Genomic DNA, 26659 nt, shown 5'->3' with positions numbered 1-26659 from the left:
ACCTTTATTCTTTTCTTCACAATAAGGCTTTCAAATAAGTCATGGTTGTACGGCAGTGAAGCACCGGTGTTGAACACTGATGTCATGCTGTCGATGATGATGACGACAGTCTGTGGATTCATTTAACGTGTCTGGGTAGACACCAATTGTGAGTCCATCCGAATAGTCCGGCTCAAAACATATACTCATCTAGCACGATCCCGACAAACCTTTTGATGACTTTTACATTCTGAGAATCTCTCAACTTCTTGTCCCTTTTGAATGTTGTCAGCCTTAAGACTACGACTGTGCCTTGTATGAATTAAGAGAATAAGTCGCTCACTTTCCTGCAGCTACCCGTACTTGAAGACTGTCAACTAGACGACAAACAGCTTCGTAGGTGAGATTTTTCTCCGCCATGTCCTCCTCTTTCGCTGCCATACGACGCTCCAATCGACCCAGAGTGATCCACAACTCATGCTGTGATGGATCCTTCCCGCCCAGTAGTCGCAGTCTACCGGGAACATCGGGGTCTTCCGCCAGTTCTACAAGTCGATTGAGTTCCATTCGGCTTCCGACAAGCTGAATAAAACACCAAAGGCAAATTAAAATGACTTGAATATGGAAATCGCCACCAGTTTTTCCCTAAAGGTCGGTTAAAAACGGCTTGTGCCTATGAACTGGATCTGGCTGGCTAGGATGTTCTTATCCCTATCGTGGCTCCCGAGCGGGCAACCAACCTCGTGAGACGAAAGAGAATAACTCCATATGAGAAGTAAACCTGCCAAGATGGCCTATTATTCGAAACAGAATACTGTCGACATCGCTGCTCAACCTTGAGCATGACAAAGATTCTCCTCGTTGAAACGTTTCTTAAACTTACGGATCAGAATTAACGAAATGACACAACAAGCAGATAAATAAACGTTCCATAATGCAATCATGATATAAATGAGACAATTTAAGAAACACGTTGTTCTGATCGCAGTTTATCGCCAAGATACTACTCACACAATTCGCTTTTAGTAGTGTTCATTTGCATTCCGTTTGCGCTCCCAACCTTGCAGAAGACAGTGTCTTCTTCCTGGCGTTAAAGCGTCACAAACTACCAAAAAGATTTTCATCCACTTTATATCTGATCTTTTTTCGCGGATTTCTCAATTCGACACAAACATCCAGCAGTGGTCCGCTTGGGTTCCAAAGTTCCATTGCGAATCTACCAAAGGGTACCTAGAAATTCTTGACAGTCTCCCGCCATTTTGCTGGAGTTATGAGTAATTCATTTGTCCTTTGTAAACATTGCTTCCCTATATTCTGGTGTATTCTTGTGGTTTTAGAGTAAACTCAGGGTTGATAAACAATTCTCTTGGTGCCATTTTCTCGACATTCAACTACAACGACCAACCAATGTGCCCACCATCAAAGTTCACATCGTTCACCATGTAGGAAGCGTACTTCGATTAACAGTACGGGTGGCTGATCATAGACTTGGTTGTTGACCAAGAGGTTGCTGTTCTGTTCTCCGAGCTTGAAAGTTCACTTGCAAAAACGAGGAGAGCGTCATTAGTCCGCAATAGTTCGCTCCCAACTGTGCTTGTCGACGGAACGTTTGCAAGCGGATTGCCAAACTCAGTGACGAGATCAACAAGCAATAAGTGGACCCTGGCTACCAATATTTTGGCGCATCACCTCAAAACAGTAGTCGGTTTGACCTGAGACATACGTTGTATTGAAAGGCTAAGCTCCAAAGCGCTTGAAATGACCTCCAAACATTACAACTTCGTTGGTAAGCAAACAGCAGATAGCCGAAAAAAACCCGAGGATAGGTGGATAAAGCAACGACCACTAACCTGATGGATCAGTCCCTGTAATTCGGCAGAGAGCTTGTTGTGTGTTGGTAGCATTCTTCGAACAAGGTCCACGTGTCTTGCCAGATCATTTCGATACCGTTTCAAAAACTCATATTCTTCTTGTATGCTCAGAAGAGTCAACTGGCCTGCTCGGGCAGCCGCGTCTTGTGCAAGAATACGCTCCTAAAACAAAATAGGTGGTCGGAAGTGGGCGTTTTAATGTACACACACTGTTTTGGTTTTCATGACCGTAAAACGTGGTCCTTGTCCACTGGCAATCTGCATAAAGAGGGACTTGCCAAACTAAACGATTACCTGGCTTTCCGGTTTTGTCATTTAAACACACCGAGTTCGCTATAAACCTCCCAGAGGAATCGTTTCAGAGAGGTTGGATAAACAATCGGTGGATTTACCACTGGGCGATGTTTCGCTTTTGACACAGGAGCTTCATCAGGCCAAGTGAGTAAGTTACCAGGTTGATCAGGTTTCAAGGTAGTCAGGAAATCAATCCGTAGGATCTCCTACGACGGGTCAGTGCTGGGTGTCTGTCTGGATTCCCCGTCTGTCCGTTAGTGGGAATGACTAACACTTACGATAGGGGGGCGGGATTGTTGAAGCCGGGCTTTTTGGCTTTCTTTTTCCGGTCTAAGGCACCTTCATGGGGTTGTCTGTTTGCGTCGAGGGGATGAGGAGTGGCTAAGTGGGTCCTACTCTGCATGAATTTTGTACTTTTTTAAACCAGACCGGCTGCAAGCCACCTTGCATCACCTTGGTTGATCTAAAACCGCTGCCAAGTTTGTCTGAGTGAACAGTGAATTTTCCACAACCGCAGATCACTTAACCTGACAGCTCCGGGAACGTCCACACAGAGCCGTACAATTAGAAGGGTCGATTAAGTTCTGAAGACCGGCGTTAACTGTCCATTCTGGCGCACTACTCTCACCTGCGGATATACCTAATTACCGAACAACAATCCAGCTAACTAGAAACAATTCTCACCTTGGAAATTCGATTCCAGATAAACGGTAACCAATGACGGGGGCTGTTAGACAAACGGCGCACCCGGTTTTGGAAAAAAATTGACAGCCAGTTTGCTATGAACATTTTTTGATTAGGCTCTTTTCGCCGATAGTGAAATCACTTAAGCGAACGGCTTCACCCATCGAACCCTTATCCTACACAGGATTTCAGGGAAACATTGTTTGCAGATAACTTTCAGACGACCGTCAGAACAGAATCGAAGTAATGCGCTGATACTCTTGTACACCTTGCTGTGGTTTCCAAACGGGTGATCCGTATGAATCCAGCTGATTCTCTAGTTTATGGTGTGCTTCCTCAACTGAATGGACTGCAGAAGGCCACCTCATTTTGAGTAGTATGTTAAGTATATTGGGGGTGAGATGGACCAAGTGGTTAGAGCCCGAATTTATTGACCGGAAGGCCCGTGGTTCGGACCCGATATCTGCCTCTCGACTTCCCCTGTCCAGGCTTGGGCAACCCGTCACTATCCCAGCCTCGTGATTCCTTCGGGTAGCATGGCAGCTAGGCATCGGAAGGGTGTTACAGCTGGGCGATTCTATTATATTAGGAGCGAAGTCACCGGCTACATATTTGGCAAAACCGGGAGCTCACACATGCTAGTCGCTGTTTTGGTAGATCCTAGGAACAGTGGACTGACTAGCCGCGAGATTGCCTGAGAAATACTGATATAATCGAAATATTTCCGTAACTCTTCGAAAAGAAGTTTTGCATGCATGGAAAAAGGTGCGCGCCCTCTGAAGTAAAGCTTACAGGAGTTAGTACGTTATTTCACAAACGAAACATAAGGTTTTCCTCTGATGAATAGGGCAGTTTGGGTCATGAATCGCGACCGAAAGCCGTGGATGAAGAGCTGTGGTATTTAGCGACGACACATTTGGATGACTCTGGTGAATTAAGGTACTAATGTCGTGCTAGCCTTTGTTTCATCGTCATGCTGTCAATGATGATGATGATGATGATTGTATCAGTAACCTGTGGCACAACTTTCGTATGTTGCTTGGCAGTTCAGGCTGAGAAGTTTACTCATTTACCTGACTACACAGCATCCCAGCCTTCGTACCTCCCTCGTGTGACATGACAGCTGGGCACTGAAAAGGCTCTACAGTAGCCGGTGGATCATCAACCGGTGATTCAGTTGGAACTCAGCTAAGTCTCTCGTTTAGACCAAATTAGTTGGCAACTGAGCATCCAAATTGGATTCATGCAGAACCCATGGTCGATGGAAACTCGGGGACTGCGTCTAATTGATTAGCCGTAAGAAAGGCAAAACCGTTGGTGGGTTGTCGAAGAGTTTTCAGAAACTATACACCTGAAGTTCAATTTGCCGTAGTAGTCTAAGCTAATGGGTGGAAGAGGAGAACTGAAGGTGGAATCAAACGAGGTGGCGATTTCCATGAGCACTGCATGGGAGGAGATGGGAGACAATGATCATCACTCACTGGGATGCCTGACAAAAATGAATTCACCAAGACATACAGATGGACCGGTTCTAATCATATGATATGAATATATGGAGCACCAGTACCGAAGGTCCGATATGAACAGCGGCTCCGCAGTAGCCCTCACCGCCATTCGGTCCGCAGAAAATAGCCAGAAATCCCTGCATACACTTGAACCAGATTAAACTGGCTTCAACTAGAATATAAGGTTGACGGAAACTCGGGGACTGCGCCTCTCTGACGGGCCCCAAAGAAGGGTGAAACCGGTCGTGCGCTGTCGAAGAGTTTTCAGCAACCTTGTGAGTAATTTTCTTTATGAAAATAAACTGGATTCAGTTAAAAATTCGGAAGAGAACAAAAGGACTCGGTCAGCACAGAACGCACCTGAAGGATATAGACTTCTTGATTGCGTTCAATTAGCAACAGTGCACGTTCATTACGAATCTGAGCGCTGCGTTCTTTGGCTTTCTTGACACCTAACGTCTCGGCCTCAGTCTGGTTGAACATGGAATTGATACGATAAATGGAACGTCTCATTTGCTCACGCCTGGAATTTTGTTCTGCATGCAGATGGAGTAGTTTACACAATTCGTTTCGCTTGTGATCTCTTTGCACAACAGAGCTCTGGTACAAGGATCGTTCCCGGAACAATTCCTGGTCTTGCCGTTGCAGACGGAAAATGATGATTTCCGCCTCGTTCATGTGTATGCGTAGACGTTCGCGCGTGTCCAATGCGAGTTTGACCGAAGCCTGGAGAAGACTGACACACTTGTTGCGTTCCAATTTCATTTTTGTATACATGGCTGATACATCTGCCAAACGGGACTAAAAAGTTTTTTTTTCAATAAAGAAATGCGAAATATCGTGCTTTGACAATCGAACTGTGATGAAACTGTCTTTAGTTTATCAAAGGATCAAATGTCCGTTAGAACCTTGTTTTATGTAGATTCAAGACTCATTATGTGGGAAATCAAAAGCTTCTGTGGCCCTCATTCAAAACTCAAGGTAAAAAACGCTTGATACAGAGATAAAACTGCCTCGCGCAACACAAACCGTGCAAATGATTGCCACAAGTCATGAACACGGCTTCAGGGAGCAAGACATGCAAAAGTACATCCGAGGCATCGTGAACCTACGAACAGATAAGAGTCCCATAAATGATCGAATGGGAAAAACCAGGCACTGCGCTGCTGCCGAACAGTCCACGTTTCGGTTCGTCATTGTATCTGATCGTATCAGGATGATCAGATTCCTGAAAGCAACCACTGAATGCCCGAAAACTACCGAGACTCTCAGCTCCGCTAGATGTTAACCAGATATACAACGCTCCCTCAATATGCAACCCCTCACAGCCTTGTATCAAACCCAGACAGCGCGAGTCAGCGTTGATCAAGGTCAGACAACGCCCCCGCAATATGCCAGCAAGTCAAGCCTCGTACCAAGGCCAGACTGTGTGCGTCAGCATTGGACGGGGTTCAAACAGTGTCCCTCCAATAATTAGCTTGAGACCGTTGTACATTCGCACTCGCACCCACTCACGCCCACGCACTCGCTTGTTCGGAATATAGCTGTTGTGTTCGCTTCTGTGAGTCTTTTCTCCGGCACTGGGCACTGGAGCGGGTCGGCAGCAAATACCACGGATTGGCGAAGCAGCAGATACAACAGATATGCATCTATGCGAGACTATACAATAAATAATAAATAAAGAGATTTATCAAAACTGAGTGATCTTTGTGCAGCATAGTTTACGTCCTTTGGCTCACGAATAGCAATGCTGCTCCGTACGCCCCAAACATAATAGAACATGTTGTGGGAGACCGACGTTTTCCACTTTCGTTCTTATTTCTAGCATATTTGCTTCGTCTGAGTGGGAAATTACTAGTCGGGCAGTTCGGATTCCCGGGTGGACATTCTGAACTTCTTGGAATCTAGTCAGTAGAGATAAGGAGCGCGTTGGGTGAGCCAGCTGTTCCAGGGAGATGTGTCCTCTGCATTACAAGCAGTCACGGTAGATGGAACAGCTGGCAAGTGAACACAACTGTAAAAGTGGTGAGTTGTAAAGTAAAGCGAAAGCAGGAAAGGAATGTCGGAGAAGGGGATTGAAAAGTGCTGTCAAGGCAGCTGAACTACCAGATCTCCTTGCAGTGCGGAAGGAGGAACTACCTAATTCCCGAGAGAATGTCGAGTGTTCATGTGATTTTTCGGTCTTGTTCTCTTACCCAGCAAAGATAACTGCTCGGGTTCATAAAGGAAACTGCTCACAAGGTTGCTGAAAACTCTTCTTGTGAGTAGTTTCCTCTATGAAAATATACTGCGATATCTTGAATATCGTGCCAACTGAATCATAAAGCGGCCTGTGTGTAGCACATTCAGTTGAAGGACATCATAAACGAGAGATTCAGTGGAGTCTCCCGTGAAAACCAAATTGATTTGCAAATGAGTGTATTGTTCGGGTTCATATTTATAATCATTTACCCGAGAATGAAACACCGAAACGTCTCACCGCATTGCCCAGTTATGTGGCCTCTTGCGAATCAGATATACAGCGTTTTTCGTGTTTAGTATGCGGTATTGATACTAACCCATAGCTTTCCATTTCTCTTCATTGTTCTCTTCAACGACCCATGAATGCATTGCGAGGTATCATGTTAGCCATTGTGCAATTTCGAAATACACTGATTTGCAAATCAGTTTCTTTTAAACGGGAGATTCAGCTGACTCCCAGCTAAATCCCCGGGTTGTGATAGTCTTTAACTGAGTGGGCTACGCAAACTCCATTCCTTGTTTCACCCGGAGTGATATTCGAGATATCACAGTAAACTGACTAGACAAATTTCGACAAATTTGCGCATCAATTTGGTTCTGATGGGTGACCCAGCTGAGTCTCTTTTGTGGTGTCGTTGAGCGACTGAATGTGCTGCACCAGGCTATTGAATCTAACTTGACCTTATGATAATTCCCCCATTCATTTGCTTACTCCGCCTATGTACTTCTGGTCTCCTTTTTTTGCTTATTCCTACCAGCCACTCACCTTGCTACAGAGGCCGTCCTTTCCGACACTCCTGTGTTGACAAGTGTGTCTGTGTGAATGTTCGCTGCTTACCTCTTTACCTATGCACTTTCGTCTCGCGTTTGCTGACCCTGCCTTGACTTGTTTTCTCATGGGTTCCGTGTGATCGCACGTCCAATAAGAATCAAGAGACCGCCAGTCGAAGGGACGACCGCAACCCACGCTGCTGAGCCATCATTCCGCTCACCGTTGTTTGGTGTGCGAACGTTGACACTGCCCTGTGCCGGTCAGTGACAGACCTGTGAACTTGTTAACGCTACGAACGTGAACAATTGTGGTTTGTTGTACACATTTGCTTACCCATGCGTAAATAGTGCCGTAGAATTACGAACCCAATTCTTCCTTTTGATATTCGGGATTATCGAACCTACGCGTCACTCGGGAACCTCAACAAAAGCTGCCTCATGTTTCATTTGGTACGATATTCGCAATACATTTTATAGACGTGACACATTACTCATTAGGTTGCTGAAAACTCTTTGACAGCTCAGAGCCGGTTTTGCTATTTGTTGAGCTCATCAAGTAGATGCAGTCCTCGAGCTTGTATCCATTTGAATCCAACGACTGCTGCTGACGTTAAACAGCTTCGCAAACTGTTCGTAGTTTACCTGTCGGTTACCTGACACACCCTATGCATACCAGCACCTCTAGACGTGCATAACCTTCCTGGTAAAAATTTCACTCCGAAAATAAGCCGTCAACTAAGAGGCAATGGAGGACGGATGGTTTCTTCCGTCATCTTTGTGATGCTGTCCGTGGGACCCAGTTGGGATCCATGCGAGTGTCCCATCAAGGTCATATTGGTAGGCAATGAGTATCTTTAGAAAATTGTTTCCAATTTGGGTTCAGAGAGAACCCAAGTTTGACGGAAACCCCGGGGACCTGGTGAGCACCAAGAAAGTCTAAACTGACTGTGAACTGCCAAGATGTTTCAGAAACCTTGAGAATGGTGTGTTGCGTCAAGCCAACAGCCATGTCATGCTTTAAGATTAGATGTTCTTATTCACATCAGTCGGGCAAGTCAAAAAAGGTTGGGTCCCCATTAGATGGATGAACCAAACTACCAATGAATATCGCTACTTAACCAAGTGGAAATTACGCCTAGATACGCAGTGGAAGCGTAGGGGAATGGTGCCCTACATCCCTAGAGAAACCGACCAACAGCAGGGTCGCATAGAGGCCCATTTTGCGAACCATGATCAATACAAACCCAGCAGATAGAGACAAGAACTTGGCTACGCGGTCCGGCTACGAAATGGTAGGATGACAGTCTCAGGAATCGGTTGCGTGATGTGTCATTCAGGGTCTGCAATCCACCTGGGTCAAGGGATCTTTCACGAGCGCTCGAATAGGCCGAAGCAACTTAGACGATCAGACAGACGAAGGGCGCATCAGTCATTTAGTCCCCAAGTTACTCATCTTGAAACAGTTATCTTCAACGACACTGGACAAATTCTTCAAAACAGTGCTCGGAACATTGTGCATTTTGGATGAGAAGCATAATGTTCGTCTTTGTAGCCCGGGTTTATGCCAAGACTCCAAAGGATTCTACAGTGAACTTCTGAATGCGTGGCGAATTTTGTAAACTATTCATTCAGTTGCGATCGCTCTGCCTTTATCCTGTTCCTCTATCCATCTGGAAGCGTCTGCATTTTTTGTCATATACGCTTTTAAAACCGGTGTCACAAACATTTCCATTCTACCGGTCATTACACAATCCAACTGACGTAAAATCAGTTTTACAGTTTGCTGAGTGCTGCTCAGCAGAACACAGCCCATAAATGCTTCGCCGATAACCTTGTGTTGTAATGGACAGTTAGCTCCTCTAATGCGTGATCAAACTTGCAGACGGTTACGGCCAATAATTGCGAGAAAAAAGTTTCGAATCGCTACCATCACACGGCACAGGAATGATCGTTTTGCCACTTTAACCGTCCGTTTGATGAAGGTTGGCGAACGCATCACGTCACACACATATCAATCACAGGCATACGCGATCGGACGCATTCGCGGACAGAACGCATTGGAGAGGTTTTTTCACCCTGTTGATTATTCTGTTACACGCTAGACTAGATGTCGTTTTGTATGGCGTGCCTGAATCCGCCTAATGGACGCGCAGCCAGTGAGTACTCATCGGTTACGCTTGTGTTTCTGTAATTGGTTGGTCGAATTAATCAATAGCAAGGAAGGGTACAATGTCATGTCACAGCGGTCGATAAAAGAGTTTAGTTAACAGTGTAACGTGCGGACGGTGAACTGGAATCAAGCAATCTCAACCTGCATGTAGCTGAATGACATTACCCTGTCAAAGTGTAATTCAATCCCACAGTGACTTAAGTTCCGAATTTTGCCTATAGTGCTCAACGTTTTGGAACTGGAATAGCGAACATGTGGTGCAACGTCCGTCCGCACTGCTGGAATGGTCCGCTAGACCATTCTCGTGGACAGAAAACCCAGACAAAAGAATGAATTCTGCCTTCTCTGTCTATCATAAAAGGTCTCCTTTAAACCAGATTGTTATATCTGCTGATTCGCCAATCTGTGGTATCTGCTGCTGACCCCCTCCAGTGCCCAATGCCGGAGAAAAAAGACTCACAGAAGGAAACACAACAGCTATATTTCGAACGAGAGCGTGAGCGAGAAGGTACAACGTTCTCAAGCTACTTATTGGAAGGACATTGTCTGAACTTGGTCCAATGCTGACGCACGCGGTCTGACCTTAGTAGGAGGCTGTAACGTGCTGCATATTGCGGGGGCGTTGTCTGACCTTGATCAACGCTGACCCGCTGTGTCTGGGTTTGCTACACGGCTGTGACGCGCTACATATTGAGGGGGTGTTGTCTGTCTGGTCAGCATCTAGCGGAGCTGAGAGTCTCAGTATATTTCGGGCATTCGGTGGTTGCTTTCAGGAAGCTGACCCTCCTGATACAAATACATCGAGAGAAGCCTTAGACACAAGTCGAGTCCTGCAACTTGTCAGTACTCTCCACGTCAGGTACACTATGCTAAAGCACTTATCTGTCGCATGCATCACTATTCAAGGTGCGGTGCCCACAGGCCACTCACTTTTTGGTCACACTAAATCACCAATATCAAATCTTGAAAAGGTTAACTTTTCTATCCCTATCTGCTTGATGAGTTTTGACTCAGCTGCAAACGCACCGCTTGGCTATTGATCGAAAATTGCGGTCGTGATTCCGCTTCGTGCTCTAAATAATCGATGTCTCATTTGGTTGAACGAAAGGCAGACTCATTCTTCGTTTATTACAGATAGTTTATCGTTTGCTTACCACATTAACTTTATCAGCGACTGCCACACCATAGTTAAATGCACACAGTCCTGAAGATATGAGAAGTCCCAGAAAAACTGAGGAATTCGTAGCCCGTTAGCAGTTTTCCAGTCGACATTGGGAATCACGTGAACAATCTTTCTAATATTAACTGGAACGTTCACATAGAGGCGCTATGATTGTCTTCCAGTCCAAAAATATCGACCGCACCTCCACAGAAGCGGATGTTGAACATTTTTGACCAACTTATTGAATTCAAATCCAATTCTGTTCAGAACGAGAAGCGGTATAAAACCAAGCTAATCTGTCTGGTAATGTCAGTTTAAGCTGAAAACTGTTTCGTTTAATACGTCCAAGTTTTTTGTCGGACGAGCAGTCTAACAATATGCTACTGGTGCAGATTATATATGTATGTATTCTTTCAATACACTTATTCATTTCTCCCACTGAATTCAATAAGATCGACCCAACCAGTTGTCATAAGGCCCAGCTTTGCCACCTTTTAAAGTCCCAAACCTCATGAATGTGTTCTCATAATTCTAGCTTGGAATGCTTCGTCTTCTCACCGGTTAGCCAAGTGGCTGGTAGGGATGCCCAAGAAGCCTCTGTTACACAGTTTTTAAGAAACTACTGGCTGCTTCAGTGTGTCAGAGTTTGCGCGTGTGCGTGTCCGTTCGTCGTTCCACCATCGATCTGTCGTGTGACTTGCCGATCGATTGGCTCGCGTGAGCGCTGTGGGTTGACTGGATATGTACTCGGTTGTTTGCTGACCCGCCACGAAAGCGGACCAAGTTGGCCGCATGTACATAATACACCCATGTCCCTACTTACGTGTTCTTCTGACTTACTGTGAACTACAATAGAGAATTACCATGAACTTCTGCCTTATCACGAGCACACTATTATGCCATATACTGCATAGTTGAATACGGCAAGGTGAAAACCTTCTGTAATATTTGTAACAGCAGTAGACTAAGACAAATAAGTGCAATCAAAAGGAAACGTATTACGGAATTTGGGAATGAGCCAACTTACTCCTAGTTCATCCAAGGCCTTCTGATGTTCTTGCATTTCCCTGTTCTTCTCCTCAAGATCTTCCAACAAGCGTTCATGCTTGTTTCGTGCATTTGTGTACTCAAAAATGGCTTTACCCAAGCCCTCAGTCAAAGTCGTGGTTAACCGAATTAGCTCCCAGTTCTCAGCTCTCAGGTATTCCATCAAAGCCAGTCTTCGTTCAGAAGCACCCACTGTCCTGCTCAGATGAGCAACTTCGGTGGCGGTATGTTTATGCTGTACATTGGAAGAAAAACAGTGGTTCTCTGGAGAAAACACTCGTTAACTCTCATTGGTCCAATCGTTGTATATAAACTCAAAGAACTGTAAGATTTAAAGACAACTTTTGAAAGTCTTATTATTGGAACGGAAAGTCTATACCTCATTTCAAGACAGAGAGGGTCAGTCTCTTGCAAGGTGCTCAAGGGGGTTAGTCAGTCCAGTTAATCAGGTATAAACTATGTACCAGGGATATATTAGCTCCGTCTTTCACAAGTTCGGTCATCAGAAAATTGGAGAGCGCTACCTCATTCATGATTGGGGCATGTCTCCCGCGTCACTGACCACTGTTGAGTTTAGTCCCGAAGTCCCCATCCAGGGAGAAGGTAGGCGGCAACCGGAGTGAGTTTGCTGCCAAGTCATAAACCGACTATCTCTCGGTTGCATCTACTCAGCTGGCTCGGCAAAAAGAACTTTGCGATACATACGGCCCTCTGGAATGGGCAGAAAATGTTCCAACCAGCTTAACCTATGGAGCGTAAGTGAATCATCCATCGTGGGAGGGTACCTTTCATCCAGCGTACCACAGTAGCGCCAATCCGACTTTCTCAAAAGACCCAGTCAGCGAATCGGAGACACTGATGATCAGGCGCTGACAGCTTTCATAGGTTCTCCGAGAGTAAGTCCACCTTTTCTGACTTCACCATTGCAAACAGCACACAGTCTCTGACAAACAAAATGACATTACTGCGGTATTATCAGTAGTGGAGATTGGCAAAAGGTGCTCTGGCCTTCCGAACACAGGAAGCATTCTCGTCTCCAGCCAGCTCACTTGCCTAGGTAAACAAATTTACCTGTGACGTCGACTGGTTTGCCTGTAAGCACGGGGTTTCGGGTTTTATCCCACCCACTCTTGTAGCAGCATTTAACACTTTGGGGGCGTGAAGTGCACACCGAACCGTGCGACAGAAGAGCAATATGGTCCGCACCCTCAATGCCTGTAGAAGAACGCCCCGGAGGTTTCGAAGGAAGGCATGGGAACTGTTTTAGCATCAATAACAATTTGAAGAGGGAAGGCGAGAGAGCACACCTGTCTTACATTGTTGGACTTGGTGAGCTCGAGCGAAAGCTTGCGTATACCTGTCCGTAGGAGTTCGCACAAAATGTCCTTACATTAGATATAATTTCAAAAGGTACATAATCGATCCCTAGACACCGTCAAATATTCGGACGATCAACAGCGTCAAAAGCGGCTTTCAGATCAAGAAAAATGACCAGCGTGAGACGTTCGAATTAGTCACTTAGTTCAAGAACCAGTCTCAAAGTAGAAAATGGTCGATGCATTCTCAGCCAGGGCAAAACTGTCACACCCTGTAATCGATTAGCCCGCACAAAAAACGCCTGAAAGCACACTGGATGCCACGGCTGTTAGACTGATTCCACGGTAGTTCCCGCATGACTTTACTGTTCAATTCTTAGACTGGAAAGCTGAGATCAAAACCACATACCCGCCATCCTAGTCCGTTGCATCGCCCGCCTCGGGCACGACACATCCAATAACCGAGTTATCTGAACCCCACGTAGGGTTGTATTTTTTTCGCGTAACAGGATGATATCCCCCAAAAGACTGCAATAGGGATGTACCAAAGCTTCAGTTGGGCAGATATTCAAGATACTGATGAAAACTCCTCCGTAGTCTGGTAGTAGGAGTGGTCTCCGGGTTTTCGGAAAACATATTTTCCACGGAGATGGTAGAACAGACTTCAAGCAGATTCAGATGAACTACGTGGGACCAATGTTGCTAGCCCTGGTTTGTTCGCAGAACCAAATTCGATTGAATCATCAGTGGGTTTTGTGGAGTAAGTTGGAGGTGACCAATTCGTGTGTTCGAATATCTCCAGGTGGGTGGAAGAGAGCCAGAGGTGGTCAAACAATGACTTGGCAGCGAAGTATGAAAGCCATTACCAGCAAACTCAGCTGCGCTGGTCATTGCCGTCTTCCTGGATGGGGACCCCGAGACGAGCCATATCAATGACTAGAGACATTGTCAGACATGGCCCAGTCGCACACTCAACAGCGCTCATGCATCCAAGCTATTGCCTTCAATGCATAGCTCCCTTCCCAATCCCCCCTTGACCACCCACTGAAAATACTGGATTTATGCACCAATTTATCAGCTCCCGCCTCCAATGCGCAGCTACCTACCCCCCTCCAAATCATCGGTGAACCAAACTGCGGCAGCTACAACCACTGTACGAGTACGCGGTTATTACAAGTGGCAGTGACGATGATGATGAGATCCAATAAAAGATGGTCGTTTGACTAGGATGTTGGCTAAATATAGGGTAAATGTTGGGTCAGTGGTTCTTCCAACAATCGCCCGAACTATTGAAGGTTCTTACATAGTTCCACGATTTGTTTTCTTTCTCCGAATGATTAACACAATCCATTATGTGTGACCCTGGAGAGGAGGGGGAAAGAAATCTGTTGTATCAAAAGAAACCAGTTTAGAGAAGCCAGATTCTAAAATGTAATCTGTCTTCTTGCTTTGGGAAGAGTAAAATAGACAATGTGGAGAGTTTCGCGCAATAATGAGAGTCTAGACACAAATGTTGCAAGAAAAGGATTGCCACTCAACCAAAAACTAACTAAATGTGCCCAGACAGGGAAAGCTTGTGAGCTTGTTGAAAACCATTCAATGAGTTATCATGATTAAAGTGCCCACCCATTCACAATAGGCTTGTTAGATAAATTAGTGAAGTTTCGCTGAAAAAGAAGGAGAGACTTTGGTTGCCATAGGGAATATCAATGCAAATGATGTTCACAGATTGCGAACAGGGGGATCTTTACTAAATTAGAGAAAATAACAAGGAAAGTGGGATTGGTCTTTGGGAATGGCCAGAGTTTTTGGTGTATTGAGCAGCAACTCAGGCTATGAAAAGGCGGGAGTGTCACCCTACTATCACTGCTCTGAGGCTCGGATAGATCCGAACATCCGGTAGCAATAGTGACGGGGCGTACATCAGGAATGATAGTGTACCTGGAGAAAGTTAGGAATATCCCCTACAGACAGAATCCCTAATCGAAGGATTCCAAGCAATGGAGCGGCACTAATTTGTGCAAACATATCCGTAACAATAGATGATCCTTTCTGAAAGCATGGGTAAATCCGGCGAGTCAGTAAGTCAGTAGGGAGCAGGTGACAAAGGCGCGTAGTTCTAATGAGATTGAATATCGATTATCCGGACCGCATGCTTTGCTAGTTGATGTCATTATCATCACCATCATCGTCATCAATAGCTGTAACAAACGCGTACGTGGTGTACAGTAGTTATAGCTGCCACATTGTTGTTCGGCGACAATGTGTGGATATTTCAAAGGAGATAAAGTGAAGAAAGGAAGCAGGCGGGTTACTGACAAGGGAGAGGAAAAGATGGTCTTTTTTGATTAGGAAGCATCTACGTCTGGCTATACCACATGCGACAAATCATGGCAAATACGGCTTCACAAGATGGTTCTCATGTAGAACACATTTAGACGTCCAACTGTGGTCTTCATAAGGCTTTCAATGAGGATAGCTCTACACAGCTCCAGTTGAGATAATCCTCTGGCCGCCCACATATTGGGGGAATGCTCGGACTATCTTGAGGCAAAAGTTCGGGTGAGGCAGTCATGTCTTATTTCCGAAGAAACTAGACTATGCTGCCTAAGAGCAACTGAGTCCCAGGGTGTTTTTCTAAACTCACCTGCGATTACACATAAAGAACTGCTTGTAAAAGAAATGAGGTTGAAGGACAACAAGTCCGTGAAACGTGGATTTCAGAGTTTCGTACGAGGCAAGTGCTAGGAGAACACTGTAGTAAGACTGGAACCGAGTTGACTGTTAGTGATTGGGACCCATGTAATAAGATTGTCTCACCTAGACGACCGTATACTCCTGGCGATGGCAGAAAGCTGCAAAATGACAGTTTCTGAAGATATCATACCCTTCCGAATAGACTTCTTCATTATTGATTTCAAGGCGGAGGTTGGACAGTTGATTTCTTAGTATGTTACGTGTTGTATCGTGAGTGGCCGTCTATTGATTACCCCTGAACTGAGTCCGCCAGACTACGCGATAAGGAGAAGACAGAGAACCCCGGACACGGCTGTATTGTCAGGATAAAACATATAGCTTCTGCGTAAATATTCATATATAGGATTACTAAATGGCCAAATATGGTCATTCACTTGTTCGTTCTGTACAGCCAATGGCGGTGTTCCGGTCATGAACACTTTCAGGCCCACTATGCTGGTCGTATGTTGCTAAGCCGTGTTTGGTGAGCTCCGCCAACGGACCTGCTTTCCGAACGTGTCGTACCGATGGTGACCTTGGGGATGCGTCACTCTCTGCACATGTACTTTTCCCATGTCTGGGCACGCCCTGACATTACGGAAACTACGAGAGATCCACGAGAAAAGTTATTGCAGAATGTAGACCACCCCCAAAAAGGCACCTGGGCTGAAAAACCTGAGGGTGTTTCTGAAAGGACTTTAATACGCTGTGTTATGCGACCACGATCGATTATCGGCAGTTGTTTATCGCACAAGGAGTTGGCTTTTGGAGTGCGGTTCGACCTAAAATGATGCGTACCTGTTATACATATATATGCATAATTGCAGGGGGACATTGGTATGTGTAATATGGGCTTATTCAAATCGCACTTACCTCATCTTCCAGTTCTTGCTGAAGGTGACCAATGGCTCTGGCAAGTCGGCGCTTCCGCTGCAACATTTCCCCATCATAACGTGGAGTGACAATGTATCTTGCCCTCGCTTTGTCGTACAGTTGTTCAACAAGCTGTGTGTTAAAACACAGAGAGAGGGAGTCAAGCCCCAGGGGTCATCTGGTGCGCACCAAAAAAACCGTTGAAAGCTACATTACCTTGACATTGTCTTTCAGAACTTCGACCTGAGTCTGGAGCTTTTTGCAGTGACGAATGTATGCATCTCGTTCTCTGGCGAGCTTGGTTGTTTCCTCAGCTATGTCCCTGCGGTCTTGTTCCGCAACATGAAGGCGTTGCAGATAACGTGCTCTGTAGTGGAACAAAACAATCATTGACTGGGAAGTCAGTAAAAACGGATGTATCAGCTAGAATGGAACATCGATTGCTGATTAGTTAATCTATACAAATAGCACAAGTATGAAATAAGTTAATACTGGCGACAGGTAGAGTGAAAATGATGGTTTGACCTGAGTGACATGGCATTAAACAGACAGGTGAGCTTAAGTCAAATTCCAGATGTCGAAATTCACTACTTTGAAACCAAACTGGTTGATAAATTAATTTTCTTGACTATTTTCCTCGTTAACTGCACAAAAAGTGCTTGGGAATCACTCATTTGAACACGGTTTTACAAGCCCTACTGCAGTGCTTTTGATAATCTCATTGTTATGGCCAAGTCTTCAACAAATTAACCCCACTCCTACAAAAACATCTTCTAACAGAGACCATTCTTGGGAAATTCCAGGTCAGTGTCCTGCATGAGTCATGTCTTTGTATGCAATCCTTTCGAAGGGCAGTAACAAGAGGTGTCAAGTAAAGTGCTGCCTTGTTTGACCCTACACCCTCGACACCGGTCAAAATGGTACTTTTCTCCGCAGGCACACTCTGTTTTGAATGGACGAGGCTACAAAGACTCACTGCACAAACTCAGTTTCCACGACCCTTATGTTCTGTTTGAACGCAGACTGTAGGAAATGCGCGAAAATCGAGTAATCCGCCTTAAAAAAGGCGAGGCTTGTCGTAGGCTGTCGAAAAGTTTTGAGCAACTTTTTGATTGGTTTTCTTGTAGATGATTGATTTGTGTTACAACCAGTGACCAATCAATACGCTCCACTACTGATGATCTCGTCTCCATTGGTCATGAGGCGTTTGTAGTCGAATTGCTCAGCTCGGTGAACGACAATCTACGCCAACATTCCACTGAGTAGTTCTCTTGAAGAAAAAAACCTGCGATACCTGACACATGGTGGGATTCAGTTGGGTTTTCAGTTTAAACCAAACTGATTTGTAGCTGAGTGCAATTTACGCTGGGTGGTGTGCATCACAGGAATGTTATCCACTTATTGAGCAGCTAAGATTTGATAAAGTGAAGTCGGCTTTAGCTGTTTCCTGCCGATTAACCCTCCTTTTTGATATTGAGAACTTCCAACTACTAAATATTTCCGTTGCTGTTCTTAATAATGACGTTTAATTGATGAGTTTTATTGATACCAAAGCTACCGACGATGGAGTCATTCTTCCAGTTTGGTGTAACCCTCCTGCGCACTTTCTTCAGAGGACGAAAATTATAAGTTCACTGGATCGCAGTAGTCATCGGACGCTGGTCCAATTTCAGAGGTCAGTCTCACCAAGCAATTCTGCGTAAAGATTCGAGATTTAGCGAAGGTGTTAATTGACCTCGACATGTGCTGATCTGGGAAGAAATGTGCTCACCACGTTGAACGTACTGTGACAGTGTAATGTGCATTCGGCACTGTAAGTTAGTAAACAGTAGTATTAGGAGAACCAGCTCCGAACGTAACGGGACTATATAGCAGCCAATGGAATAACCGTTTTCGTTGAGACAGATTTCATTGGCTGTTCTTCACTCGTCCTTGACACATGAGTTGTATTCTTAGGGTCACTTTTTTGACCCGCTTGTACGCGGCAGTGATCAATAGATCAGCTGGTTCGCACGGTCGTTGGCTTCTCCTGGTTTGGTCAAGCGCACCAGGTTCACGGTAAAGGCACTAAGGAAACAGTGGTCCACAACAAGTAGATAGCACCACATGGAAAGGAATATTCCCAACAGACATCTACTGCATTGCTCATAATGAAATCTTAGCACTACATGGAAAGGAATATTCCCAACAAACATCTACTGCATTGCTCATAATGAAATCTCCAACAAAATCCACGTCATCTTTCCAGTTCTTCACAATTAGGAGTCCTGTTACAATCCGAGGGCAAACTAAAGTAGGCTCCGAAAGAATGCTGTTCTCCGACACTGTATCGAAAGAAACCTGGTCATTATTTGAGGAAATCTTGAGATGTATTGAGAAACGTGCAATAGCTAGGTTTATTTTCAGTACCAAAGTTATCTCTCTGGGGTAACTCACTTTTACCGAAACACTCTAGTCCCCTCAGTAATTTAGTTGGAAGATCGGATGGAAAAAGGAACAGACGTCACAGGAAACAAAGCCAACGAAATCGTACGATCATTACTAAGATGGTGAGCTTTTGTTGGACTCAATGATAGCTTTTTCAATCCACATCTCAGTTTATCCAATTTTTGGCCTCTACAGCTACAAATTTGGCCAAGTCCTCTATATGACACATTTCGAAGATTCCTGGTAATTGACTTCACTGCTTCGCTACCCTGACATTTCGTCGAGTGGAATAGAACGCTAAAGTTTTGCCGGCGAAGTTTAACCTTCTAGAGTCAAGTTGGCGCAAGTCTAGAGAAAACTGTCAGGTGAAAAAAATACGACTCGTCTAATCCAAATGAACCCAACATCGCCATCATCAGCAAACTGACGATCAAACAAGAATAATCAATCTACAAGTGTACATTTAAGTGTCGCTGTTCGGATAGTCATGTTAAAGAATACAAAATTATGGCTTAACAGTGGCGGACCAAGAAAACGCTCACTTCTCAGTGCGGTTCATCATTTCCATCTCATACCAGGAGTCATGCAACTTGACCGTTTTGTCGAGCACTTCTTTTTGGTTAATGTTAGCAATCCGCAAGGTTTTGAGTTCCCTGAAAAGAAATTAACATCGCAAGAAGAATGGGGTAGTCAGATGAATGCAGATTGGGAGAAAGAATGAACCTCGTAATCCAATTCACCATTTGTATTAAAAACCGGTCGCTGGTCTTGATAGTATCGGCCCGAACTTGTTAGTACAGTGGTCATATGAACCATCGATCTACACTCGCATGATGAAGGCCAATAAAGACGTAAAGCATAGTGTGCCACTCTATTGTTTACTAAAAATTTAAACTGGGGCACCCATTAGGACAGCCCCATTTTGAAACCAATTTTGACGCGCTTGCAAAGAACCTATGGTTTCATAAAATCCGAACAACTCAACAGATGTGGCTATCAAATTTATCTATCATTGACTCGAATCGCCCCTACAGCGGTCACGTGAAGCTGATGATGCGAGAACCGCACCGTTGATGTATGGTCCATTATTCAGGCGATTTCTTCCCACCCGAGTCTGGTTAGCACCAAACCATTCAATGGTCACTGAAGGCACGCAAACTGGAGAGCGACAAGTAACAAATTGTGATAACTCAATTTTCATAGTCAATTTCATAGTCAAAACTAAACGTCGCAACCAGTTAAAGCGTTTCATGTTTCTAATTCAATTCTAGCTGGGCGACGGAAAAATACTTGTTGGTGTTGACCTAACTGGCCAGCTCCCGACTATTTGACAGGATCAACACTCGAAGAAAACGTTAGAAGCTGAGATAGTATGTATGGTCGCTGGTTGGTTCGTCAAACTAGACAGCCTGAAATCGTATTTCTCATTACCTATTGTGGTGAGGCTTTGGAAACTCTAGCTTAGCAGTGAGTCGATGGTTGTGCTTTGGGGAAGGGTGCACATGTGCCACTGTACGAGATGCTGACCAGGACTGGTTGTGAGTGGTTGTTCGATCGAGCGCTCCTATTGGTTGATTGTTATCGCAGACCACATGACCATTACGTTTCTTATTGGTCGGTAGTCGACTGAGCCCTGACTTTCACTTCCAGGGGCTCCACGACGTAACTTTTGCTGATTCCAAAGTGGTTTATTTCCCTCGATTTGCTAACCCCACAGTCGGCCGGTCGAGATGCTCGTCCTTTACAGCTTGAAGCCAGCTCAATATGTGGGGTGATTTGAAGCCCGAGGAGGAAGCCCTTTTGGAAGTCTAATTGATAGTTTGGCTGTCTTGTTTACATTCTCACGCTACTTGTTCCACCTGCTGATGGAACCATCCGTGATCCTTTGTTGAGGTGAATCAAAGTACTGTTTTCTAATCTATTTCCTAAATGTCCCCTTAAATGTTACGCTGAATTTCCTAGAATGCAGACAGCTCTAGCGTCAGTCTCCTCAGGTGAAGTAATTACGGCTGGTGTGACTTAGCAAGTCGTTATGCAATAGCGATACGAAGCCGTTCCAATGGATATGAATCGCACTCAGTATCTGATCAACCTTATTGCTGATGCCTTTTATCCTTAGTCGACCAAAGCAAGGATAATTCAGCTCGGCGGTGGAAGACGCAAACAGATCAGTGGGTCTCCACAGTCTTCCTAGAAGTATGGCAATCTCATTCGTCTGTATGACAGAGCCTATCGGTTTTTTGTTTCCTTGCATTTTTCTCAGTTCTTTATCCTGTCAGAACCAGCAGTCATTGGTTGTGACCAAGCAAGGTATCTTAAATGCGTCACATGCTCGGCATGTGAACACTGCCCAATTCGCTTCCAGTCATTGCCAGGAGCAGTCTATTGTTGTGACCACGGGGCTTTCGCTATTGAGTCAATTCAGTATGGGACAGCCACCCAAATCATTGCGCTTGTAACAAGTCAGAATCAGCTTGAGGACCTTGATTTGTGCAAAGAATTCTGTAGGCAATCGTTCGATTGTCGAGGTCAGGTCAACTCTGTTTGGTCTAGGTCAATTCTGGGCTCAAGAGGCGTTCCTAACTGCCTCAGACTAAGGCCAAGAAGCAGAGCTACCTCCAAGAGAATAAAACTCGTATGAACTATCTTCAAAGCATTCATATATGGACCTTGGTGTTTCGGGATGTAGGTAGCTCGGGTGCGCCGCTTGGCTGTTGGTCTGTTGACCGAGTTTGACAGCCTGATTGTAAATAGCTCATCACCACTATAGCTGACATCGTCAGTGCGGAGATAATTCGGTGAATTCGTCCTCCTCTTCCTGTGCTCCAAAGCGATTGGCTGGTCAGAAGGTGGTAGTCGCGTAATGTGATTGGCCATCCGGGAATCTGAGTTGCATCGTGAACTTGTTCCTTGTGTCTGGTTGGTTCGTTGGTGGCCTTCAATTCAACAGTTCTGTTCCTCCGTAGTGATAGGACCGTTCCCTTCTTACCTTGTGGTCTGACTTCGTTGCACTTGGTTGGTTGGATAGGTGACCCTCTTTGGCTGCTGCCGCTGCTGATAACGATGTTGATGATGATGTGATGAGGATGACATTAGACAATGTCCTACTGTTTGTTGTGGAAGGATTTTGGCCTTGTAAGACCATTTCGGTCTCACTTCGGTCTGAAGAAAGCTTCATGTTTGTCAGTGGGTCCTTGTGATAGACAATTCAGGAATCCATCAAGTTCCTCTGGATGCAGAATATCTATTACTCAAGCGCTCATTACTCCGAGAAGAACCAATCCTGCAGGAAGAACACCTCTATCGAAAATTTTAAATCTCTAAATGTAAACATTGCCACAGGGAGGAGAATTAACGGAGAGTTTTTTCCAATGGAAACATCGTTTTTATCTTCTGGAGATTTGATGCATAATTCACTTTAAATATGGGTGTACTTTTTCTGTAAGCGCTTGTTTTCTGAGTTCTTTCAATGCAAAATGCTGGTTTGAATTCTCGTCCACAACCCTCAGAACAGCCGAATTCATGACCCAGCATGCCTCTGTTTTTGCCTGTGTTATGTTGCTGTTGACGTTCGTTTGACCTACGCATGTCTAGGAACATACCTCGTTACTTAATTGGTGTGAGGTAACCGTTGGTGCATATCTTTGAAACTACTTACTGACCTTGGCAGATGAACTTTTCGCTTTAAAGGTAGTTCCATAGCTTTTGTGTGATACAAACCATAAGGACTTAGTGAAATGAAGCCAGCCTTTAGAAACACTCAGTCACTCGGTGATGACCCATTTTGTGTCTGGAAATCCAGGTGATTAGCCCTGAGCTTTAGGTTGGTTTCCCGAAAACTGAAACTGTGTCCGCAACGTCTATTTGAAACCAAATTTTATACAGTTCATGAACTACACTCATCTGCAAACTAACTGCGCTTTGATGGTAAACTCAACCGAATCCCGTCTGCATTCTTCGTTCATACTATTCTACGGGCGGGCACAAAGCCCGCATCTTGTTTTAGTTGGAACGTTACTCGAGGTATCGTTCAAAACGGAAATCGATGAATCAAGCGTGTCCACACTTTGGTTTACTTCATCTGGATTCGAACATCGGTTGTGCAGTTCGTTCTTAGGTACAAACAAATACAAACTGAACGTTGATATTTCCGTTGTTCAACTGGATTTGATTACAGTGGTGCCAATAAGCTGAGAGTGATTAGTCTGTTGGGCCAATCAACACGTGACCACGTGATGTGGATCACGTGATTGAAGAATGAGTGGCGATCTGTCCTATCTAGGTGCAAGTCAGTCACACTGTCGATCAGCTGTTCGTGGCCAAGCGGTTGTGTCCAAACAACTAAACAAGAGGTCGCGGATTGGGGATTTCCTATCGGGGTTTCGTCAAATGCGCAACAGCTGCACGGTTTCCGGCTTTTTAGCGTAGACCGATTTTATTTGGTTGGATCACACCAGGCCACACAAACGAGCACTTGAGATTCGATCAACTTCCAAAAACTTCGTCAGGTCGTGCTGATCCAATAGGCAGCTCATCAGAATGGATGGAGGGTAGAATTTTGGCAATTTTAGCAAAGTTTGCAAAGGTTAAACCGGAGGAACATGAATGATAAGTAAGACGAAATGGAATTTAGGATCACTATAAAGATGGCAGGGCACTTGATTCAGGTAGCTAGGTTCGGCGAACAAGTTGGACACTTGGGTCCCTAATAGCCATTCAGGTTTACTGTGCAAGAGATTTGGTTGATCCCTCCGGATAAGGAGACCTCATTGACCAAGTGGTTACACGATTGGTCCCGATTGGGCCAAACTCACTCATGGTTGGAAAGTTCTTCAGCTTCAAGATCATTCAGCTGTAATTCCAGGTTTGATAATGTTTCAGACAATTCCGTAAATTCTTGCTGTAGATTCTGAAGTTCCTTTTCGGCATTCCTGAAAAACAAGTGTAGAATAGTTACCCATACCGGCCTTCCATCGATCTGATGGGTTTCTTTCAAAACAGAAGAGTTTACTTACGATTTGTATTTTCGCGCTTTTTCCGCCTCTTTCGAATACTGTCCCGGTAAATCTGTGGCTATCACCCACTCGGCCTAATGGGAAAACAAAAGATGAGGGAAAGTTGTAAACAAATTACGGAGACTTTGGACTCGGAAAGATTTGTTTTGACTTTTCCTTCGCCCTGGCCCGTAAGCGACCCACTGATCTGACACCGTTCCATTCACCAAAATGTTTTTTTGTTCGCTCAGTCTACGTAATTACAACATGCACGCTATTTCACATTACAAGTAGGGAATTGCGAAAAACAATACGACAGACTTCAAACACCCGGAAACAAAACAGACTCACAAAATGTTTTTTTCTTTTTGAAAAATTTGGTTTTATTGGGAGTCAGTGGAAGACGGTTTCGGTGCCCTTGAACGGGTTAACGAGGAGATGATGGTGCGAACAGACAAGTATGTACTTTTTTCAGGTATAAATCTTAACTTTGCTTGAAACATTGAAGTAGATGCGGTAAACTGACCAGAACAATCAATTCTTTAGTCCAGAACATCTCATCGGAACCGACCAATCAAATTTCGCCTGATCTTACGGTGGATTGAGTCATGCTGGACACGGCTGAAGTTTGTTCATACTGTCCATATATTCGTGTATTCATATTCTTCCCGTGTTGGATAGAGGGATCCCATTTGAACGAGGTTCCGGGTTAAGTTGCCTTCAGTCAGAATTTGGCAACGTGGCTTGTTCTATGATGCGAAAAACGTTTACTCTCACCTAATTCATCCTAGCATAAAAACACTAATTTTGGTGGGCACCAAACCGGTCTTTGAAGAGAAATTCTGTTGTAATGAATTTTGATTAGGCTTTCATTAAATAAACCCAAGTGAATCTGTGCTGTCAGCAGTGTGCATCTCGTGAGTCTTCATGGGGAATCCTGTCTGCTAGTGGTTGGTGATTGAACGGTTTGGCTGCGAAAAGCCAATAATCAGTGTGACTAGCTCACAGTTGAACAGTATATAACATCACTCGTCCCCCAAGGACGAGATTCTCATCACGTGGTGACGTGTGTATTGGTTGCTCAAGTGAAGAATATCAGCTGGAAAGTCCACCTGACTGATGAATTATACCCCCCTTTGTGCTACTTATAGATTTTTCAAGTGGGCCTCCATCCTGTTATTGAGTTCAATCTTTGATGCGAGGATACTCAGCAAGGTATTCCAACGTTACAAAAAAATCGAGAAGGTGCCGGAATGCTGCTGTTCACCGAAGACTTTCAAAGTTGACTGATGTTCAATAAATCAAACCACCCAATTCACTTCATACATGGTTGCAAGCTAAGATCGTCTGTAGCACTGTTGAATTCAACTTGATGTTTGGGTGAGCCACAAACAGTGGTCGCATTTTTTCACACTTTTGAGGGTTCTTACCGAAATATCACTACAGATGAATGATTTGATTCGAATCGGATCCGAACTCACCATGTTCAAGAAGGGAGGCACTGGTGCTCTGGTAATAATGGGGATAAATAATGAACACTTTGTACTGGGCATTTGGATTCGCTCGCTGAACCCTTTTTCTCGCGGTACTGAATTACTAGCCCGGATCTCACTCTGGATCGGCTAAGTGTTCAGCAACTCCAGACAGGGCCGACCACCCTGGTTGGCTTCAAAGTGCTGGTTACTTTCGCCAATGTACAACTTGATTCCTCTGGCATCTCTGCACCACTTTCAACCATGCTGCACAAAGGACACTCGTGGGGCTCATGTATGATGACTGTGGCAAGTGCTGTAAAGTAAAAGTTGGCCCACCGTCAATTCACGTTTATGCGAGTCTTGGCATCAACGTGGTCGCCCAGTTGGCTTGGACTGTCAGGCACTATGGCGGTGTCTGTTGAGCAAAGCTTCTTCCATAACTTGTCGACCTTCCTAAGGGTGCTGCACGCTAACTCCCACGGCCGTTAAGGTCTACAAAAATCTCTCCTCTGAGTTCACCACATCCAGTGGTGTCAGACAAGGTGACCGAGAGTTGGAAAATGTATGACCTGGCAAAGAAGTATGAAAACACTAACCAGTAAACTAAGTCGGGTGGGCAACTGCCGCCTCCCTGGATGGGGACCCCGGGACTCAAATCACCAGTGGTTATTGACATTGGCTGAAATCGCCCAAACGCGCAGTCAGTGGCGCTCGTGCATCAAAGTTATCGCCTTCAATGCGTAGCTATCCAATTTCCAAACAAACTGAGCATGTCTTCGCCTTCAAGACCATCAGAACTGGTCTAGTTGGCATGACTGATGCTGCTATGTATACTTTACTGGTAAGCACAACTGGACAGTTCGTCATCTAGTGGCCCTGACTAAGCCATCGGTCAAACAGCTCATTATTTGTCAGACTCTGAAGACTATGGTGCCTGATTCAAACAAACCGTGGATTGCACCGGATCACTCTTGAAATACAGTTCTGGTAGTTTGTCCACTGGTGTTGGCCTGGTATTTGCCCGAGGGTTGCGATCTGGCATCCTGACACCGGAGTAAGTTCTGTTACTTCAGGATCTCCATACCTCTAGGACACTTTCGCACATGTGGAAACC

The 26659-nt window shown here is 44.9% G+C and overlaps 2 protein-coding genes across 2 annotated transcripts in view; one reads left to right on the top strand and one right to left on the bottom strand.

Annotated features, from left to right (window-relative positions):
• The window catches only part of T265_05480 (hypothetical protein), a gene marked incomplete at both ends in the record, with an annotated part of 58333 nt that overhangs the window by 20467 nt on the left and 11207 nt on the right, over positions 1-26659 (bottom strand). Inside the window, 8 exons of the mRNA XM_009170491.1 lie at positions 323-561; positions 1830-2012; positions 4694-5134; positions 11705-11959; positions 16650-16781; positions 16866-17016; positions 23891-24007; positions 24092-24165. Coding sequence (XP_009168755.1) covers positions 323-561; positions 1830-2012; positions 4694-5134; positions 11705-11959; positions 16650-16781; positions 16866-17016; positions 23891-24007; positions 24092-24165 — 1592 coding nt within the window. The remainder of the gene's footprint in view (positions 1-322; positions 562-1829; positions 2013-4693; positions 5135-11704; positions 11960-16649; positions 16782-16865; positions 17017-23890; positions 24008-24091; positions 24166-26659) is intronic.
• The window catches only part of T265_05481 (hypothetical protein), a gene marked incomplete at both ends in the record, with an annotated part of 52086 nt that overhangs the window by 21741 nt on the left and 3686 nt on the right, over positions 1-26659 (top strand). Inside the window, one exon of the mRNA XM_009170492.1 lies at positions 7333-7383. Coding sequence (XP_009168756.1) covers positions 7333-7383 — 51 coding nt within the window. The remainder of the gene's footprint in view (positions 1-7332; positions 7384-26659) is intronic.

The sequence above is a fragment of the Opisthorchis viverrini genome, assembly GCF_000715545.1.
Source record: "Opisthorchis viverrini unplaced genomic scaffold opera_v5_105, whole genome shotgun sequence".
Classification (NCBI taxonomy): domain Eukaryota; kingdom Metazoa; phylum Platyhelminthes; class Trematoda; order Opisthorchiida; family Opisthorchiidae; genus Opisthorchis; species Opisthorchis viverrini.
The sequence above is the reverse complement of the archived record's forward strand: the minus strand, read 5'-3'. Positions and strand labels throughout refer to the sequence as shown.